The sequence below is a fragment of the Xenopus laevis genome, chromosome 3L (genome assembly GCF_017654675.1).
Source record: "Xenopus laevis strain J_2021 chromosome 3L, Xenopus_laevis_v10.1, whole genome shotgun sequence".
NCBI classification, from domain to species: Eukaryota; Metazoa; Chordata; class Amphibia; order Anura; family Pipidae; genus Xenopus; species Xenopus laevis.
Genome location: NC_054375.1, coordinates 82,087,981 through 82,110,017, shown reverse-complemented (window position 1 = coordinate 82,110,017; position 22,037 = coordinate 82,087,981). Strand labels below are relative to the sequence as shown.

General features: G+C 38.5%; 1 protein-coding gene across 50 annotated transcripts in view; it reads right to left on the bottom strand.

Annotated features, from left to right (window-relative positions):
- csmd1-a (CUB and Sushi multiple domains 1/integumentary mucin B.1) overlaps positions 1 to 22,037 on the bottom strand; it is a 263,577-nt gene that overhangs the window by 140,334 nt on the left and 101,206 nt on the right. For all 50 annotated transcript variants that reach the window (XM_041586464.1, XM_041586465.1, XM_041586482.1 and 47 more), the window contains exons 54-60: positions 16,905 to 17,043; positions 14,621 to 14,725; positions 14,312 to 14,503; positions 12,545 to 12,784; positions 11,779 to 11,935; positions 6,887 to 7,012; positions 627 to 771 (exon numbers count right to left, since the gene is read on the bottom strand). In XM_041586464.1, the coding sequence (XP_041442398.1) occupies positions 627 to 771; positions 6,887 to 7,012; positions 11,779 to 11,935; positions 12,545 to 12,784; positions 14,312 to 14,503; positions 14,621 to 14,725; positions 16,905 to 17,043 (1,104 nt within the window). The remainder of the gene's footprint in view (positions 1 to 626; positions 772 to 6,886; positions 7,013 to 11,778; positions 11,936 to 12,544; positions 12,785 to 14,311; positions 14,504 to 14,620; positions 14,726 to 16,904; positions 17,044 to 22,037) is intronic.

Sequence of the window (22,037 nt, the reverse complement as noted above, 5' to 3'; positions counted from 1 at the left end):
TTTGGGAAGGGTCCTAAGCTTAGCTTTGTAATAGCTGCCCATTTGTGAGTCACAGACATTCTTAACAAAATCCAAAATGGGAAAATCTATATAAAATAAAACATTATTAGACATGTTCATTAATAGGGTTTAGTTTTCCTTTAAATGAATAGCTGCCATTCTTTTCTCTTTTTGTAGTGCGGATATTAAAAGTTGCCCCAGCAGCTGACTCCACCCCTTGCCTTACACAGTCACCAGTCACCAGCTTGCTTTGCCCTTAGACAGGACAGCTCCATAGGTTGTATTAACAGCTGCCCAAATACAGCCAAATGTAATTAACAGTCAGCAGTGCTTCAGGGGCTGCTGCCACATGAAGCAGCAACCCCTGATGCCACCTCCTCCCGCTCTGTGCTTCAATTTTTAACGTCGGAGCGGGTCCAATGGGGGCGGCATCACTAGTGAAGTGAGCGCTATTGCACTTGCTGTACTAGCAGAGCCAAATTGCTGTGTTAAAAAACAGGCTTTTTGCAGCTCCACACCACCTGAGGCAAGGTGAGAACAGAAGCAGATAATAGTTTTTCTTTGCAATAGTTTGATGTGCTTTTCTTCATGCACAAAGAAGGAACTTAAATGTAAAAATATCATACCATTTCTTTCCACACTCATCTGTTATAGCTTGATTTGCTGGTATTACTCGTCCATTATATAAACAACTACATTTAGAAAGAGGCACACACTTCATGAAATTTTCATCCAAATATGCTGCTTTTCCAGAACATTTTGCATAGCAACCTGAAACAGAACAATATAAATTAATATAGTAAAAGGGTTGCACTAGAATTGATTTTATAATAATTTATAAAATGTATACTATATATGCACTTATTAGTCAGTATAGCAACATCAGTATTTTGAGATACTGTAAAGATAGTCTAATGAATACATTCTTAGGGTGACCAGACTTAAGCAGACACAAAATTTTAAATATTTGCTACTGCAAATAATATGTATGTGAATGCTATTGCTTACTAGCAGTTTTGTCATCCAAAAGAGGTAATTGCTGCACATGAGTAATCTGGGGACCACATACCTCATGGTGGACAGCCCTGAAGTAGGGAATATTTTATATCCTGTTGTAAATTTAAGATATTTGAAGTTCTGTAACCAAGTATGATATGGTTTACCAAAAATTTTAATATTACTCTTTTAAACATAATACACCAGTTTAACATTTAGTATTAATAAAAATACACACTTGCTAGATTTCACATTAGCAAAATAACAGTGGAATCAAGGTGGGTCTAAAACATATACTTTATTGTATTACGTCAACCAACACCTGGCACATTTAGGGTGTTATGTAATAAAAGTTTGCCCAGGAGCAGTAACCCATAGCAACCAATAAGCAGGTAAGATTTACTGGTCATCTGCTTAAAAGCACTTTTGGCTGCTATAGTTGGTTGCTATGAGTTACTGCTATTGGGCAAACTTTGTGTCTAAAAACATATAGGGGTTATTAACTAAAATGCAAATTTATCTGATCTGGCTTTTCGGGGCAAAAAGTCAAATTCTTTGTGAAAAAAAAACAAATTTTTTCAAGATTTATTATACCCCGTTGCTAAAAAAAAAAGCCAGAATCCAAAAATCTGCCATCTCAGACCTGTCAAGGTTATATATAAATCAATCGGAGATGTCCCTATCTCAGTTAAAAGATATTGTGGTTTGCACTGGGTTTAACCTGATAATCCTATAAATTCAGGGTTTTTGGGCAAAAACCATGAAAAACAAGCGATTCAGGAAAAAAGTTCGAAAAATTTTATGATTTGGTTTTTTGCTTTTTTATTGGGTTTTTTCCCGATCCAATTTATTCAAGTTATTTTATTAATAAATAAGGCAAAACCGGAGATGGAAGTTTGGGCAAGTTCTTTTTGTTTAAATTATGAGATAAATAGGATTTTAGTAAATAACTTTAAAAGTCAAATATACAGAGTGAACAGACATTGCATACAAAAGTATATATAAATGTAACAGCGATAAGTATTAAAAAATGATAAAGTTATAACAAGACACCAAACTTCATACAATTTTGGAAGTAAATACATGGAAAATGTAATAAAAATCAAAAAGAGAAAAAAAACACAAATATGAAAAAAGTTTGCATTTTGCAATATTATATTCTTCATTAGACTGTTATTGCATTGTGAATTGTGAACAGATGTAACAATAGGCCCATTTCCATGTTCGAATCATGGCCCACACAGGCTACAAAATGGTGTGCACATAAAGTCACTATTAAAGGGTTACTCATGCGTTAATAACAAAGAGCTCAAACAAAAAAAGAGCGGGTCAAATTAACAGAACTTAATACCCTCAACCCACAGCACAAAGAGCGAGTCAAATCCAAGAACTAAAAGACCAACTTAAAACAATAGATCTAGCCAAATGCGAAGCAGCCCTAAGATCACTAAAATGACAACATTATTACAAAGGAAACAAAGTAATGGATTATCTAGCCAAACAGGTAAAAAAGCAAAGAGCCAAAACCTCAACAGTCAAACAATACAGCTCTTTATAACCCCAAGAAAATAACTAATGCATTCGCAGACTATTATAAAACATTATATAACCTTAAAGATAACAACGCAACACCACAGCCCTCTTCAGAAACAATAGAACTAGAGTATCAGTAGAACAGAAAGACTTTTTAAATGCACCTTTTACTCTTTTAGAAATACAGGAAACAATTAAAGCCTTACCTTTACATAAAGCACCTGGCCCGGTGGGTTTTCCAATATATATTATAGGGAATACTCGAATCAACTAGCACCCCATTTACTCCAACTATATCAAGAAGCGCAAGACAGGGCAACATTTCCACCAGAGATGCTAATGGCCACGATCTCTACTATCCCAAAACCAGGGAAGGACACAGAGTTAGTCCAAAACTATAGGCCAATAGCCCTGTTAAACATGGATGTAAAGATTTGTGCAAAAATGTTGACTGTTAGGCTCCAACAAGTTCTGCCATCCCTAGTGAGCCCGGATCAGGTAGGCTTTATAAGACAAAGACAGGCATCGGATGCCACTAGATGAATGATAGACCTCATTCAAATAGCACAGAACACACATACTCCAATGCTATTACTATCCATAGATGTCGAAAAGCCATTTGACCGGTTTCAATGGGGATTTATAGAACAGACAATGCAAAAGTTGGAGCTCAATTCACTAAAGCAACCCTAGCACTATACTCGAACCCAGAGGCACAGGAAAATGCAGCAGGTTTCCTATCACACAAATGTCCCCTTACTAATGGCACGAGGCAGAGCTGCCATCATATTTGATCTGACAATTGAAATTTTAGCCCAGAAAATCAGACAAACAGAAGCGATTGAAGTAATTAAAGTAGCAGGGACAGAACACAAACTTGGTCTTTATGCAGACGGTGTCATCATCATGATGACAAACCCACAAGTTGCAATACCAGAACTCCAAGAAATCATACAAGACTATGGCACTATATCATATTATAAGATAAATGCAGGGAAAAAGCAAGCATTACCCATAGGCCTAAACTCGGAAACATTTACCAATCTCCAACAGCATTATAAATTTGACTGGAGAACAGACTACCTAAATTATTTAGGCATACAACTCACCAAAACAATACATACCCTTTATAAACATAACCATGGTCATTAGTAGGAACTCTAAGCATAGAAATAGCATAATACAGGATGACATATGTATCTTTGTTGGGGCTTGTAGCAATAGTGAAAATGCTAATCTTGCCAAAGATCTTATATATGCTACGAACAATTCTTATACTCCCCCCCAGAAATTTTCTGTCTTTCACTACAGAGAATGGTGATGGGATTTATGTGGGATGGCAAAAGGAAACAAGTTGCTAAGGACACACTACACAGACCAACAATTTCAGGAGGCCTGGGACTGCCAAATCTCATGGAATATCATAAAGCAATCATCCTAGAGGCAATACTCTATTTGACCATGACTAAAGCAGACACACATTGGGTGGACATTGAGAAACAAACCACACTTCCTATAGAAGTAGGGGGTCAAAGACTTACTCATAATCTGGAAGAAAACCAGGAAGCACAAATTGTTCAAACTCAAGCTCTCCCCACTTCAACCCATAACCAGTTTAAAAAGAAAGATACCGAACATATTATTACAAAACTGGATAAAGAAGGACATTCGGAGCATTGACTTGCTACTACAAAATAATCACATACAATCGTATCCCAACTTAGTGCAGTAATACGCGCTATCCCACTCAGACCACTTTAAGTTTCTACTATGTTCCCCCTAGTACAAAAGACATGGCTGGAAAACATATGTCTCCAAGGCAAACATACAAACGGCATGGTATCATCACTGTATAAACTTTTGATGTCAGGATATTCTGAAAATAAAAGTAAACATATGCTAAGTTGGGAAAGTGAAAAGTAACTACAGCTAGACATCACAGACTAGAAACGAGTCTTTCAGAGCATTAAAAAAGCCACCACATGTGGAAACGACTTAAAGCAATATTCCAAGCTGTTACTGGTATTTGACTCCACATAAACTGGCATGCATATATCCAGGTACTTCTTCATTGTGCTGGAGAGAATGTGGGGCCATCAGAGACCTAATCCACATATTTTGGGAGTGCCCCAAAATAGCTCCCTAATAGAAGGTGGTAGAAAGCAGTATCTTAACTAAGCTAAATGTACAAATACCATTGACACCAGCTATAGCAATGCTACACATAATCCCACCAAACCTTGAAACCGGAGAAGCTTTCATACTACACCATGTGCTATTTGCAGTCAGAACCCTGATTGCCAGAACTTGGAAAGCTACAACAGCACCTACATTGACGCAAGTGCTTAAGGAGACACAATGCAATATGCTAATGGAAGAGCAGTTGTACTATGATATCAAAAGGGAAGTTAAAAACACAGCCTTATGGAAAACATGGAGACAGACACAATTGTTAGAACTGTGCAGACAAATGCTCCTATCACCAGGAGGAAAGACAAGTACAACAAAATAAACTGAAGTTGAACAAAGTAAAGTTAAAGTAAAAAGTAACATTAAGACAGAAATTAAGTACCTTCTATTTCTATGTCCCCCTCCCCTTATTTTCCCCCCATTTCACCTATCCCACATACCTTTCCTATACTAATACTGTATTTGCAAAGAGTGAATGTATACTGGTTACCCTAAATATTTGAAAATCAATAAAGAAATATGGTAAACTAAAATTAGCATTGTGAATATTTGTTTAGTTACCAACTTTTATTAAATTCCTCCGGTGGTTTGTCTTCATCCTCTTTCCTATAAACAATTTAACCTCTTTTAATTATCCATATATGAGGTTAGAAAATCTCCCTTTACCTCTTGCATTTGCTAGCTGTATTTTTGTATGTATATCTATGTTTGATGTATTTACCCATCTATGGGTAATTGTGGAATATGTTGTGGAATATGTTGGTGCTTTATAAATGTGTAGTTTTATACTTATACTTATTAAAGTATTGTTATTATTATAGTATTCATCTCCTCCCCCTCTTGATACCATTATACCTACAATAGACAAGGATGACACCTCACCATGAGAGAATTGTCTAAATATAATATTGATGATATAAGATTGCCTTCATCCCTCAGTTTAATGTGGTCATGTTCCCTTATGCAACACTTTGGGTTACATTTCTTACACTACACATTTTGTTTACTGCTACCAGTGCACTGTAATAATTTAGTATGTTTAGCACCAAAAATGTATACAGTGCTTTACAAGGCAAAAACACAAATATATGCACATGAAAAATTACTTAAAGGCAATTTTGCTAATACTTCAATAGGTCTTCTTTTGTGAGTAATTGTTACTTGAAGTTCTTAAACTTGACTGTTTTGCCGAACTGACTGCCCCTTCTCAACCTGCCAGTTAGAGTTAATGTTAACATACTACTGGTGCACAAATATAGCAGCCCCTCATACAGGAACATAGGGAATTTATATAAAAGCATCAGGCAAATAATTTTATGACAAAATTATAAATAGCATGCAAAGACAATGTTATGATAGATGTAAAAAAGCTTTAATTTCTGATGTTAGTATCACTTTAAGTGGATTTCTCACACCTTACTGCCTACCCACTTGATCCCATGTGTATCTATATTCAATAGATAACCCCTTCAATGACTGAATCTGAGATAATGCTCTTTCTTGCCTAACTTGACAGGCTCCTAAATCTGAATTCAGAACTTTGCCATAATGAGATCTCATAGGTAAGGAGTATCAGCATGTCATCAATAATTTGAAGCATAATATCATGTCATTACTGAACTCAAACAGTTGGTTTAATTATACTGTATATAGACCTGAGGACTGGTTTGCATTATTTGCAGGCTATAGGACTCATGTATGTCAGTGATGGGGACAGTGATGGAGATAGTGATTAATCGATGCTGCCCCCTTTGGCTCACTCCAACACTGCTTTTTGAGCACAGAGCAGGAGGGGGGGGGGGGGCAGCAGCCCAAAATCACCCCTGACCATGGTCTAGATATTTTTAGGTGAGCTTCACTATGAATACAGGACATTTGAAGTTGCTATGACAACCAATGTTAGACAAATGCATGCAATACTGAATCACCAAAAAAGAAAAAAGTAAACATTAACAAGATGAATGCTAGATGTGTAAATAATAATCACATAAGTTGTACAGTTACATTTTTTTGCATATATATTTCAATTAGCTTCCAGATGTTTAGAATACAAATTTTTCCTCAGATTATTTCACCTACAGTATTGTAAATAAATGGAGATGTAATAAAAAGATCACATTTTAATGTTTCAAAATTGTCCTTCGTTCTGTTGCAATAATAATGTTACCTTCTAAATATTTTGAGAAGTTGGAGCTCATTGCTTGATTATGGCATGTCTTTACTGGTACTGATCCACAGGGTTTATAATGCCATGTGCATTCACCAGGTTGATTGTAATAATCACAGTAGACAGCTGCAACAAAAACATTATTAAATTAAACAATTTATGTAGTGAAATCAATAATACCTATTAAAATGCATTAAAGGGATTTGTTTTCTTCTTACAGTGCATTCCTTTTTTCTACAATTTCATACCACAAAATGTGGCACCCTCCTCTAAACACAGGCTATGATTACTATACTGGCATAAGATTTTCATCCTACTACAAATACAAAAATAAAGCTAAACAATGAAACCAAAATTGATTGACTAAGGGAACCCTGGCCCAACAGCAGGTCATAAGCACAGAACACAGTAGCGCCTACAATTGTACTCCTAGTCTCTCCTCTCCAGTTTCCAATATTTTAGGAATGGCGCCGTCTCTCTTCACGCTTTACCTCCTTACATTCAAAAGCTCGATTTTTCAACACTGCCTCCTATTAAACTGTGCTTTCAGAATAGATCCTTCTGAATCCACTTCCTGAATTTAGCCTGACTCACCTGCTAATGTCAATGGTGATGTCACAAGTTAGCCATATTGGGACTAGCAACATGCATTGGCCACTCCACCACACCATAGCACCCCTCCTACCCCGAGCAGAACACAATCCTGAGGGTAAATAGAAGGAACCAAGAGGAGAAATGGAGAACATCCAGTACCAATGGACCAGTGCCTAATGCAAATACGCACAGGTGTGCCTTGTACCTTGGTGTCAACAAAATGATCACTTTTCGTTTTACATTTATTTATGTTTTGATACTAAGCCTGTACATCTGGTGGCAGATATTTGCCTAGTTTTCTGTATTGGGTTGTTAAAATGGTATAAATGTATTACTTTCTTTGAATTTGCCATCAAACAACTGTTTCAGAATTAAAGATATATTTTTTAGTGACCTAATGTATTGCTATTGTTTATACACTTTGTTTAAAAAACAAAACAGTAAATGGGGACATGTTTCCCCCAAAATTCTTGGGAGTAGTTGCTTTATAATTTGTCACTGGTGCACTGAATGAAGCAAGTGCATGCCTATATTCTCTTCCCGGGGGAACACAATGATGCTGTAATAGGTGTGCACACCATGTAGGAGACACACACTCACTGGTCATAAACCACTCGCACCCTTTCTCCCTGCACACGCTGATGAAAATTTGGAGGAAGTCGGTAGGTTCCCCTCCCCTCATAGCTCCTGCCTAGCTCCTTGAATGTGTTCGCTTCTCAAAGTTAAAACTCCAATGCTATAATTAGGAATCTGCCTGGCTATGAACTGTAAGCAGTGTTTAACTATACTGAGCATATCAGTTTCATGTGCAGGAAAGTTTCTACTCACTATCTCTGTGCTGTACGCTGTAATAGTAACTATCTTGCACATGAAATATATGGAATATAGTTAAAAGTTCCCCTTTGACCAGCTCAAGTAGAGGCAAAGGGCAACTTCCACAGCCGCTCTTTTGCTAATAATAATATGCTCAGAACTTATACAGAAATATATATAATGAACTGGGAAAGTGTTAAAGCTCTTCTTGATCATCCTCTAGGCGCTGCTGTGATCTGGAATGAACCAGAACAAGCAGGCTGTCAAAAACAGGCTTATAAAAAAAAGCAGCTCGTGCACTCTTACTCCCGCTTCGGTATTGATCTCACATGATCGTGCATGCAGGCTCCTCTCCGACTACCCTCATAGTCGAAGAGATAAGGAGAGGTCTTAGAAGAAAAGGGGACAGGGCTTCACGCTACACCACAAAGTGAATGAATTGAGCTGGAGATTTTAATTTTTCATTTCAGCCGGCGCAAGACAGAGGTAAGGCATTTGGGGGTAAATTTATCAAAGAGTGAAGTTCCGCCACTAGAGTGAAATTTGGCAGCTCTCCATTCATTTCTATGGGATTTTTAAAGGCGTATTTATCATTGGGTGAAAGTGAAATTTCACCGTTTGATAAATACGCCTTTAAAAACCCCATATAAATGAATGGGAAGTGGCGGAATTTCACTCTAGTGGCGGAACTTCACTATTGACTTCACTCTTTGATAAATATACCCCATAGGGAGATTGGTCACCGCAAAGTCGAGGCGATTAGTCGCCAGGTGACTAAATCTTCCCAAATTGCCCAGTGTGACCTTACCCATAGAGAAAAAAAAGTTTACTTATTCTTTAATCATTTTGGATTTGTAAGAATATTTACTTTCCAAAAATAAATGTAAACCTGCTGTTAGTGAAATATTTGGCAGTGAAATTTTGGCATTGGTGTCTTAAGTATGTTGATTTCTGGTGTAGGGTTTTGAATAGGGAAGTTTACTTTTGATGGTCATATATCTCCATAAAACTATAAATTTGGTTTTATAAGATCTTTCACACAAGCATGGAATAAATGTTATTTTAATATTCCTTATCATAACAATATAAAACATTTACTTTTTTTGTTATCTAGAGCTAGTGTAGAAATGTGAAATAGTTTTTCTCTCTGACAGGATGTGAGATAGGAGTGACCCTTTCCCTGAGGAAGGGAGGTGTTTCTTCTTACATCTGGGATGTCCTTCTCTTTAGATAATAAAAGGGGTGGCTTTTGATACAGTACTTGAGAAGCAAGTGTGAGTGCTGAGGGTCCAGAGGCTGGACTAGGCTGTAATAACAGGATAAAGCTCCTGTTAACTGTATAAAAACCACTTCGCCAAACTCATTTATTGGCTCTAAGAATTCTAGTTCAACAACAACTTTCCTCCACTAATTCCTTGAGGCACCATCCTGAGATCAAGAGTTGCATGTATGCATGTTTTTCAGGGGGTTGCTGGGAGTTGTCCTTCATCTGGAGGGGTTGATGGCAGGAAAAAAAGTAAAACCACATTACCCTCTATCTAGGACACACACAGAGCACAGAACCCCATTTACCTATAGGCTTACATTTGGCATGGCCAACTTGGGGCTTCAAAAAGGGTAAATTGTGATTATTGCACTGCAGAGACACTGTGACAAGTGTTTCATATATAAGGAATATTCTGTGGTTCTTAGTTCTCTGCTTAATTCTTTCTCCAATGGCTGTTTCAGTATGTCACTGACAACTATGGCACCAATAGGCTGGTGTCAACAGCTGTGGCCTCCACCCCTATACCTATTTGCATTTTTGGCATCCCATGTTTGCAGACTCTGGTCAGTGAACCAGCAGTGCCTGTGAAATCGGTCACCCCAACCCACCACACTCCCAGCGAACCTGTGGGTGATGTGGTGGTAGACCACTGCATTGACTGTACAAAAATCTCTTTCTAAAGAATCTCTAAATAGATTAAATCTCCCCTAATCTGCCCTTATGCCCCTGCCCTAACAGTGACAGATAGATATTCAAAATACACAAAGTAGTAAGAAGTGCTTATGCACAGAACAAAACATGTCTAACAAATATAGTATAAGAACTGGTGAACCTCTTAAGAAAATATATACTCTTATCATTATAACTAGGAATGTGCAGAATCCTACATTTTTGGATTCAGTTGAATACAGATTTTATAATGTATATCGAGGATTTGGCCCAATCTAAATCCTGTCAAAATGTTAAGATTTGATTGAATTCCAATCCAAATCTTGGATTCAGTGCATCCCTAAACAAAGCAACATTGTTGCATTCTTCCCTTTCAGGAAGTTTGTGTTACAATCTGTATAGCAGAAGCCCAGGGAAGGCATGAAAAGATCACACCTCTTTGTGAGCAGGAGAGCCCTGTCAGAACCAGTCTTTATCAATGTTTTGTTGGGGCCCTGGAACTTTTCTGCTGCTGGCCAACATAGAGAACCCAAGCACACCCGAGTTTGATACAAACTGTTGTATAGACAAGGGTTAAACAGAATCGCATTCAAGGCAGGCAAGGATTAAGGGCAGGTAGCGAACAATCAGAGTGAGGAAACAGACATGAATAATAGCTTAGACTGGAATTGTAGTAAACAGAGCCAACTTGGACAAAGAATACAGAAAGAAATAGCCTTTCAAATTTTGTCATGGGGCATGCGTTTCCTGACATGCTCCAACCCATGTTCCCTCTAGTTCCTTCTCGTCTATGTGTGCAAAAAAATTATTTTGTGTGCACATTTTAAACTTTTGTGCACAGTTTTTAAAAACTGTGCGGTCAGGTCAGAATTAATTCAAAACTGAGTGTTTTCAAGCAAAATGTGCGCACCACAATTTGTTGTGTGCGCTGGCCTCAAAACTTGCGTGCACAGCTTAGAGGGAACATGGGCTCCAAGGTTTGCTCATAAGGAAAAGCACCCAGGAACTGGTGTGCTGAGTGATAGGAGAGCACGTCTGTCTCCCAGTGTGTCTTATAGTTTGATTAGACTAATTGCAAATAATTTTCCCATTAAACTACTACTGTACATCAGATTTTACCAAATAATGCCTGGACATGCCATGGGTAGACTGGCACACTATATTCAAGGCATATAATTGTGGGGAATTTACTGTTGCTCACTTAGTTATTTGGAGGAGAGAATCTTATTGACCCAAAAGTCTTCATTTGAAAATATTTTTGTAAACACCCATCAGAAGGCCTCTCCTATATCAGGAGCTCTCTGCATGTATTATTTATAGGTGTGGTTCATTATACTCCTCTATCATGTCTTCTTTAATATGTTGTACATCTACAGATATACATTTTTTTTATTTCTTACATTTGCTTCCTTCTAGACTTTCAATGCAATACTATGCAGTAATCCCTTCCTACAGATATTCTCCATAAGATCATGCTGCTACATTCTAGAGACATTGAGATCTCCTAAGTATTTTAATACAGAGACTAAAATATAATAATAATACTTACGACAAAGTTCAGGGGTACGCCACTGAATACATACATCTGCTCGCCTGCAGGCTTCAGCATACATTGCAACATTGGTACAAAAACCAAGATATTTTCCCTCCAAATCACACACACAAGCTTCTCTGACACATGCATCATAATATGGTGTTGGATCAACCTAAAAGGGAAATAATTTAAAAGCTATAACTCAATAAAAAAATCTTACATTTGACATATAGCTTACTAAAAAAAAAACTGGTGGGCCCTGCCAACCCCAGTCCATTCCTGTGGAACTGTGGGTCCGCCCCCTGATCACAGCCACAAGAAGGAAAAATGTAATGTGCAGTATAGTAGAGTAGACCTTTGGATCATTTTGCACTTAAAGTAATAATTATATTATAGCCGAATTTCAAAATTCACCCTCCACACTATCCAATCCCAAGTAGCTGTTTCTGAAACTCCAGCATGAAAAATATATCATTATTTACTGCATGTCATCATCAGAGGGTGAACACAAAGTGCAGAAAAGGTCTAGTATGTAAAAAAATAAAAGTTCCAGGATTAGAAGGTATAGCATTGCATCTGCCTGGATATTTTACCACAGAAACAAACAAGTGGCAGGTTGCCGAGACATAATAAATGAGCCTCTAGTATTTAAATATTAGAACCTGTTGACAAACGAATCCTTGCATCTAAAAAGCTATTGATTTGAAGGTCCTAGTGCAGACAGTTCTTTCTGCACATTGTTGTGATGTGCACATTGCTGCATTTTCCAATAGATGTTTACCTTCTTGTGACACGCTTTAAAGGTGTCTTCTTTGATGAACTGACATTTTCTTAGAGCCCATGGTTTACAGTAACCATTGAGATCACATGGATATATTTGCACTTCTGAATCCCGGCAAGATGGGTCAGTCTTCCAGCTCTTTGCAAATTTCACTATTTCAAATGCCACAGATCCATCTCTAGCCATGAAATCATCTTTCAGGTCTCCATTGTTATTTCCACAAAGACCACACACTTTCCCCTATTTTGCAAAGAGTAAATTGTTTAACAAAGTTTTTTTTTAAAGAAATCAACACAGACACACCTTCACGGACAGTATTAATAGAATGCAATTACACAAATGCATCTTATACAGTACCTGCAATTGTAAATCATACCCCAAAAGTATTTACACTTCACATATAACATACTCTATCACGTAGGGGTTTTATAATAAAAATCACTAAGCTTTCCCAGGAGCAGTTACTGATAGCAACCAACCAGTATGTAGAATTTAATGGTCACCTGTTTAAAAGCAAACACCTTATTGGTTCTTATAGGTTATTGCTACTGGGAAAGTGTATTTTATTACATATCAGGGCTAGTGTGCAATAGATAGTACTTAGTATATAATAAAATACAAAAAAGTTAATAAAAGTAGGCAAATCCCCTGTGCCCTATTTAACTTCATCTTTCCCTCTTTTAGAAATGCTGGTAGAGCTGGAGGAAAATGCTGCAGTTATGAATATCTGAAGTGGAAACACAAAACAGTTAGGAAGACCTAGGACATATATGTATAAAAAAAACTGGAGAATGGAATACACTCTGGAAATAATATAAAATACCTAGAGGCTTAGCATGGTAGAAATATACCATGAAGCATAAACATGGGCAAAACAAATCTGAATCAGGAAAAAGCAAGGATAAAAGACTGTGTGCCTTTATAAATAAGTTATTTAGACAGATACGCTGTGGAGGAGGAGAACTGAGGTTTGGGACTGGGAAATGGTACTTGCTTGTAAAAATACCTAATGTGAAATTTACTGTAATGAGCAGGACTAGTTTTAGAGTAAAGCATAATAGGTAATTTGCCTAGGATCTGAGAATGAGATTGAGGAATAATCCACATTTTGTGTAAATAAAAGTTCTACATCATTTCTGTTTCTAGCTCTGGTAAAAGAAAAAATCCTTCTCTGGAGTCATAAAATGACATTTCACTATAGCAGTGTGACAGAAAAATCTGGGTTTGGTAGATAACAGGAGTACATTACATGCCTGAGTACATAATGCACAGGGCAGTGTTTTTATGAAAAGCAAACCTTAAGGCCCACCTGCTTAAAAATCTTCAGGAGGAAGCCTGGTACACACAGCAAACCAGCTGGTCCTCCCCTGCCTGCTTTTGCACACCTGCCCTCTGCAAACAGCTACACAAATTTTCAGGAAGTAGAATGGCTATAGATGAAGGAGTCTGCTTCCTACGCCACTGTTTAAGGTTATAGCATACAGTACAATAATATTCTTGATTATTCTTTTTTCTTTTTTGCAACAGTTTGGGGTAGGCTCTTACTTGCTTCGGCAAAAAATGTGGTGAAACAAATTATATTAAATATTGTGTAGCATAAAAAATAATGTAAATAAAAAATAATGTACCCCCTGTTGTAAATTATGTTGTAAATTATAATTATTATTATGAGTAAGGGAATTTATAAGCTAAAGTACAACATACAATTATAAACATTTACATACACAAAGTTGCCCTATAATAGGTAAACCACAATCATTTACTTACACGCAGTTCTGGGTCAAGTATTGTTGAAACCCTTGTGCTTCCATCCCAAAGTACAGTGATGCCAAATTTGAACATAATTAAATGGAACAGTCCTTCTTTCCTTACTGAATAGACGTCATGAGAATGGCTGACTGAACAGTCCCCTGAATGCTCAATTTTCACTTGGCCATCTTGAAGGATAATATTTGTATTCTACAGACAAAAAACATATTAATAACATGGCCCATAATTTCTATTGTTAAACCACTAGGGAAAATTTAAACTCAAATAACCAAAAGAAAATTTACCTGGAAAGAAAGTTCAACTTACCTGGAAAGAGATTACAACTTTCCGTGCACAAGTAAGTCCATCCTGACAGCAAGCTACACTTTGTGCAGAAATCCTAAACGTCCCATTACCTTCACTGCAATAATCCTAAAAAAATAAAATAAAAAACAATAATGAAAAAACAAAAAAAATGCTGATGCTCTTATTCTATTTGTTTGATTCTGTAACACAAAAACACAATTTGTCCTAGATATTACTCAGACTTATTGCAATTGTGTTTTTTACTGATTCATCCCCTAAACCAGTGCTTTTAAACAGAAGCTTTAAGGGAATCCAGTGTATGAGAAATGTCTAAACACACCTTTGGCTTACCAGTACATGTAGGGTTATATTCAATGCAAGCTAAGCATTTTTAAAAACATTTTAGATCAAATGTCAGATTTCTCTAGTTAATCTATGGACTAAAGAAACAAACAAATAATCAACTGCCTACTGTATATACACTGATTAGAATACATTTAGTTCATACAGGACAGATAGCCTTTACTAACTTCACTTCATTCTGTTACGGTGTAATGTCATGGAGATAACTGACAGAGTACATTAGCTGGTCTGTCTGTCAAGGAGTGCTACCAGAGCAGCAATACAGTCATTTTAGAATGTATTTGGGGGGAAATTCCACTGCCACCTTGTAAGGTACCTGTAACCGCAGCCGGGGCGCAGACACGGGGGTGCTTAGGTTCCTGAGGATTCCCGGCGTCTGTTGCGCGCGCGTCTGTCGCGCGGGCGCGCGTCCGTTTATTCGGACGCGCGCGCGTCACGGTGGACGCGGGCGCGTTGACGCTGCCTCATTACGTTTTTGGCGCCGAACTTGTCCCTATAAAAAGACGTCAGCAAGAGCAAACAGTGCTTGGTGATTTCCTTGCTTGTGCTTGTTACTGTGTTCTCAGATTATTCTTTGGATTTGTCTTTCTTGTTACCGACCTCGGCCTGACCTGGACTTCGATTACCTTCTGCCTGCCTTCGACCTCGGCCTGTTCCTGACTACGAGTATTTCTGCCTGCCTATTGACCTATTGCCTGATTCCCGTCTACGAATATCTTCTGCCTGCCTCCGACCTCTGCCTGTCCCTGACTACGTTTACCTCTGCCCGCCTACCGACTCTCTGCCTGTTCTCCGACCACGCTTTTGGCTTGCATCTATTCCTTCGGGTCAAGTTCAGCAAGCTGTACACTAACAGCAGTTCTAACTGCTCTTCCTATCGAATCTCCAAAAGAGCCTGACACACCTGCACTTCTTCATGATTCTCTTTGAATTTAGTTGGAAGAAAAAAGGTAGCTGGGAGTTAAATTTCTACAGCATATCTAAAGGCCTTTCAAGATACAGGTATGGGACCTTTATCCAGAAGACCCTTATTCAAAAAGTTCCGAATTACGGGAATGCCAGGTCACACTATATTCTGGATAACAGGTCCCATACCTGGGATTAAAAATAATGCTACAATGCTAGTTTCAGATTTTGAGCCTTTTGGCAAGAAAATGAGTGAGGTTTGGTTTTTAAATGTGCATCCTTCTAAATGCAGAAAGTAAAATCTACTAAAAATATTAATATTTTTTTATATAGATAAAAACAATGTTGTCAAAAACAAAATTGATAAAGTAATTTTAATTGGATACCAGCAGCGGGTAACAAAAGACAATCACCTCATTGAAAGAGTTATATTATGTCAAATTTTTTCTAAGTCCCAAAAAACGCTGGTGTCTTTTCCATTTTCATGGGTGATAGGCTGCAAAAGGATGACAATTTTTTTTTGGGTACCCAGCTTTCCCCCTTCTTTTCATAACATAAGGCACATAAACTATACTCTGGGCACATGTGTAGGGCAATAGAACATCTCTATTTGAATTTATTAAGGTTCCCTGGGCTTGTGTAGTTTTATGTATTTGCTGTAACATATATGTCCATTCAAACTTTAAGTTCCCGCCGTATGCAAATTCACCTTCGCCAGCGCAACTTCGCTTTACCTGACGAATTTTGACTAGTGCAACTTCGCTAAGCGCAACTTTGCATTTTAGTGAATTTGCGGAGCACTGGCCAGGCGTAGTGCAACGAAGTGCGCAAAGCCATCGCTAGCGCAACTCTGCAGGTTGGTGAATTTGCCCCATAGTGTGCAAAGTGTAAAAAAGTATCCAGTTTTGAGTATACAGTACAACATATAATACCAAGAATACTAATAAATCAGTCTTCATAGCAAAGAAATATTGTTTATGTTAATATGTTGCATAATGAAGGTATGCAGTTAAATTTTTTTCCATGGAATGCTTACCGTAACAAGTACATATTGGCAGACACCATCAAAATTGTACCACAATCCATCAAAAGTGTGTAACTGTCCATCACCATAAATATGACATTGTGTTTGACATTTGTTTTGTGTACAATCCCATGTACCTTTTTTGCAAACACTGTAAAAAAAAAACAGATTTAATTTTGGTAAACAGTTTAAGTGTTCAAAGAAATAAAATCTAAAGACAAGACAATGGTCATATTGAAATTAAGCTATCATCAGCTATCAATACCAAATTGAAGCACAGAGCTGCTCTTGCTAATCCTATTGCTGTCTAAATCTTGTTCACAGGGTCCCTGTTCTCCAACTTCTTGGGCCGTGTTGTTCCAGGCTCCCCAGCAGATATCCACCTCATCAAAAGAGAAATCACTAGTGAAGTTTACAGGGAATGGTCATTGGTTCTAGGCTAATGGGGAATACTCAACCAAGGCAGTGGGACTTTTGCCTGCTTATTGGCTAGCTGAGGGCTTATATAGAGACATTTAAAAAAACACGGACTGATCCCCACTGCAACTTTTCCAAGGATTTTAGGTAGATGTTGAAAATTTTCATACATTTTCAAGCAACTTGAGTACTCACGATTCAAACATTTTTTCATAAAACACAAGATTTCACAATTTTTCATAAATTGTTTTTTAAGAATACATTTTACATTACCACTTTTTAAACACTGTAGGGTTTACTAATATTCCCAGCCCAGATCAAAAGGCCCAATTTAAAGTCAGTTCACCTCCCTTTTAACAATAACAAAGAGAAATCAGATGGCACTCTCCAAGCAAAATGTGCTGGATTTTTATGATTTATTCAGATCTCTGCACAACGTTTCAGGGGATCAACCCCCTTTCTCAAGTGCTCTTTGTTATTGCTACATGTATGGAACTGAAGAGCAGCAAAGTTCCCAGATAGAGCAACACAGTATTTAACCCATGGAGGTAGGATTCTATTGAAGTTTGATCACCTCCCTTTTAACCCATTGGTTACCACTAAAATCCCTTTGAGATTTCTTTCCATGTGTTTATTGTTTCTGGTTTCTAAATTATTGAACTTTTTGTTCAGCAACTCTTTATTTTAGCAACCAGGCTGTGGTTTGAATAAGGGACTGGAATATGAACGGAAGAAGGCCTAAATAGCAATAATAGCTATAATAATAAATAGCAATATTTAGATTAAACAGAATATAAAGTGCACTACAAAAAATGTCATACACTGTTTACAATGCCCGTGTGGCCTACAGTACGTTGGGGTAAACCAACCGAATGTTAAGAGATAGAATTAGGGAACACGTGAACAACATAAAAAAAGGGAAAGTGAACCATAGTGTTTCCAAAGTGCACGGAACAAACCCTAGAGGGTTAACTTATTGGGGGATAGAAGAAGTAAAAAAGAAATGGAGAGGAGGGGATCTAGTGAAAACAACACTTCAATGTGAAAGTAGATGGATCTACACCCTAGAAACATTCATTCCCAAAGGCTTGAATATAGATATAAATGTAAGAGCCTTTTTATAAGTAGTTTTAATATGCTTTGATCGCTTTGGTTTTAAAATCACCCCTCTGAATAGTAGAAAATGCTAATATGAGAAGCATAACGACTAAGCTCTGTTTTAACTTAAACTATGTATTTTATGGTAAGATTTCTGTGTTCTATTGTAAATTTTGAACCATAGTAAGGTTTTGCAGTGGAGACGAGATGCCATGACATGCCGCCGTGACACTGTAAAAAGGAGACATGCGCATTGATGTTTTGTGAAGCCTTTGAGAAAGTCGTCAGACGAAATGCATAGGGGTGTGATGTCACCCATGTGTGCCTAAGGACTACACTCTGCGACAGGATGCCAGCGAAAAAACAACAGACCGCATTGTGAAAAGTCTGGACTGTGGCACTAAGGGGGCTCTGATATACACGCTTAAACATTGTGGAAATCTGAGTGCAATCATTTTATATATATTTTATTATTAAAGAGGATTTTACACTAGTTTAAGCACATTCCTATAGAGCTATTGGAACATTGAAGGGAAAAGAGCAGACTGTCTGTGAAGACCAGCACTATACCTGAAAGCCCATAAGAATTTTAAAAGTTTGTAAGTACCCACCTAAAAATCACACTGGTTGGATAAAAGGTGATGGTAACAACTTTAAAGGTGAAGGAGTATCCCCCTTTATAGAGTGTGTGACCATCCAGAAACAAAAAATACTACACTATATAAGTCAATTGTTCCTTTTGTCTATCCTCAAGCTGTTTTGAGCCCTGGTCCATTGATATTTACATTACTTGATGTTTACATCTGAAGGAGAATGGGTACTGGGCACCGGCAGAGGAAGTGAACCACAGGACCCTAATTTTTTTATATTTATTTCTACAAATGTATTGCAAATGCTACTTTTTATTACTCCTCTTTATGGTCAGACCCTCTCCTATTCATATTACAGTCTCTTATTCAAATCAATGCCTTTTGCTGGGGTAATTTGGATCCTAACAACCAGATTGCTGAAACTGCAAACTGGAGACCTGCTGATTAAAAAGCGAAATAACTCAAAATTCACAAATAATAACCAAATAAAAACCAAATCTAAATTGTCTCCGAATATCACTTTCTAGATCATACTAAAATTTAATTTAAAGGTGACCTGTCAACCAAAAAATATTCCAAATCCTATTTTATCACATTTGTCAAGTAAAATAAACTTTAATTACACTATAAAAATTATTTGAATCTTGTTGACTTCGGACTGGGAATTCATAATTATAGCAAGCAGGCAGGAGCCATTTTGTGGACACAGTTATTAAGACAAGCCTTGTATCATCTCAGAATCTTGTTTGTGCACCAGAATGGGGGACCTGATGTCCATCTCCATGCACTTGTAAGGGGGTTAAAGGGTTAACACCGAGTAATGCAAGGGTAGGAAGGGGTTAACACTGTCACCATGGAAACCCAACTTGATCCAAGGATTGAAGTCCACACTCTTGATGATAAAACAAACTTGAACTGTTTATTTGGACACACTTTCTTTCATCAGATGACTCTTCCACACATCAGGGCATACAGTTATACAATCCACGGCAATGATACACTTCTCCTTTACTGGCTAAGCCGACACTCCAAACACACAAAGGTTTTTCCCCGAAACCTTCCGAAGGACATCCCTTTCCAGGGTTACTCACCACCTCCCTGCTTCAGCCGGGCTAACACCACGCCAGTGCACCACTGACCTTTCAGGGTAGGAATTTCCTTGTGACACCTTCCGGTCCTACCAGTCCGGCATACGACCTATGCCCCTCTGGCCTACTCCGGATAGGACTTTTCTTTTCCCCCTCCTTCAGGATGTCCTTTTTCCTATAACTTCCACTTGCACCCTCACTGGCTTAGCCTTGGCACATATGCCACTACCTCCTCGTTGGGGTCTTAACTACCCATGCTAAATAGTCCTGACTATCTGAAATACCTAGTATTTCACACTTGTGCCCTCTCTCTATCTAAATCCAAATGCATGTGAACAACCCTTTGGGTGTGTCTCCCCTTTAAATACCTTCTTCAATTAGACACTACCCTAACACTCACTGTGCATGTGCTATTCTCACTACTGTACATGTGCTTTCCCTCTGCTATCCAGGATGGAACCTCCTGAACCATAGGTTTGACACCACAGTTTCTAGTAATTACATTCAGATATTTACAACAATTTCCAAGCACTTCACACTTTGCACAATCCACAATCACATTTCCATTTAACATTCTGCCAATCACAAATTTTGCATAACATCCATTCAGATACATATTCAACACTTGACCACCCTCTTACACTCGACCCTTTTTGAATCAAGCACGTCCTCGTGCACACAACCAATAACACATAAATAATGAAAACAGACACAAAAGTTTGCGGTTGCTGAAATAACTTAATTTTAGTAACAAAATTTGTAAAACCTTATTACCTTCATAAGGTCAGTAAAATTTTTGATCAATATAAAACTGTAGAACAAGGCACACATGTTAAACTGAAACAATAAGTCCACGGTTAACCCCGGCTGGGTAACCATCTTGACCAACTGGTGATACACCTTTCCATGGCATCGTTGAAACCAAACAGTTAACTGATTACCCCGACTGGGTAATCCTTTTCAATGTTAATAACCGAATAACAGTCTTTGTAAACTTTGCACTCACCAACAGTTCTGTGCATTCAAATAACAGTCCCTGTTTTCAGATCATCCGGGCGAACCAGTTCTTGGTGTTGACAAATGAGATGTAATACCTTGGGTGAGGTTTTTCCACGGTACCCCCACCCTCCAAGGGTACATCGACACTGAGGTGCCGCTCTGGGGTGTGCTTGGTCACACTCCGGACATAGTGCCGCATCACGGTGCGCCCTTGCCACCACATGGGAACAGTCTCCTCCAAGAGATCTTTCGCTCTCTTCCGAGTATCGCTGTCGGGGTGCACCAAACTGTATTCATCCAGTTTCAAAAAGGAGAGGATATCCTGCCGCACCCATTGCTCTAAGTTCTTTTCAACTTCGTCAAAAACATACTCCGGGGCATACGGCATGTAGAAGCCCCATTTCTTGCTAATCTCCAGGTTAATCTTCCTTTGGACCCGGGACACGGCCCTAAACTCTTTTTCCTGAGCTTTCCCCGGTAACACCCAGAATGTGCTTTCATCGTTCACCATTTGGGTATGTGGTGACCGATACACGCTGCTTCGGGATCCAGCACCCAACGACAATACACTCACCGGGGTTGATACCCTCTGCTTAACCTCGGGAACCACCGCCCTAACCGACTCAGTTACCGCGGGTACCGCCGTCACAGATACGGCGACTTCTGGGCTTCCCGTATGGGGTCCTGCCTCCCAATCCTCTTCCCATGGGGCCCCTTCTGATGTCCCGGCACTGTGCAGGTCTAGCCAAGAATCCACCCGAGCGATGGAGTCCTGCACCACTGGGGGTATGGGAACACTGGGCAGTGTACTGCTACTGCCCGTACGCCACGGCTTGTCGTTGGTGCGCAACGCCTTATGCATCATACCTGCTGCCGAGGTTGGTCGCGGGTCAGGCACTTCCACACCGCCATCCTTCACAGTATAGGGCGGCGGAGCCTCGTGGCTTGAATCG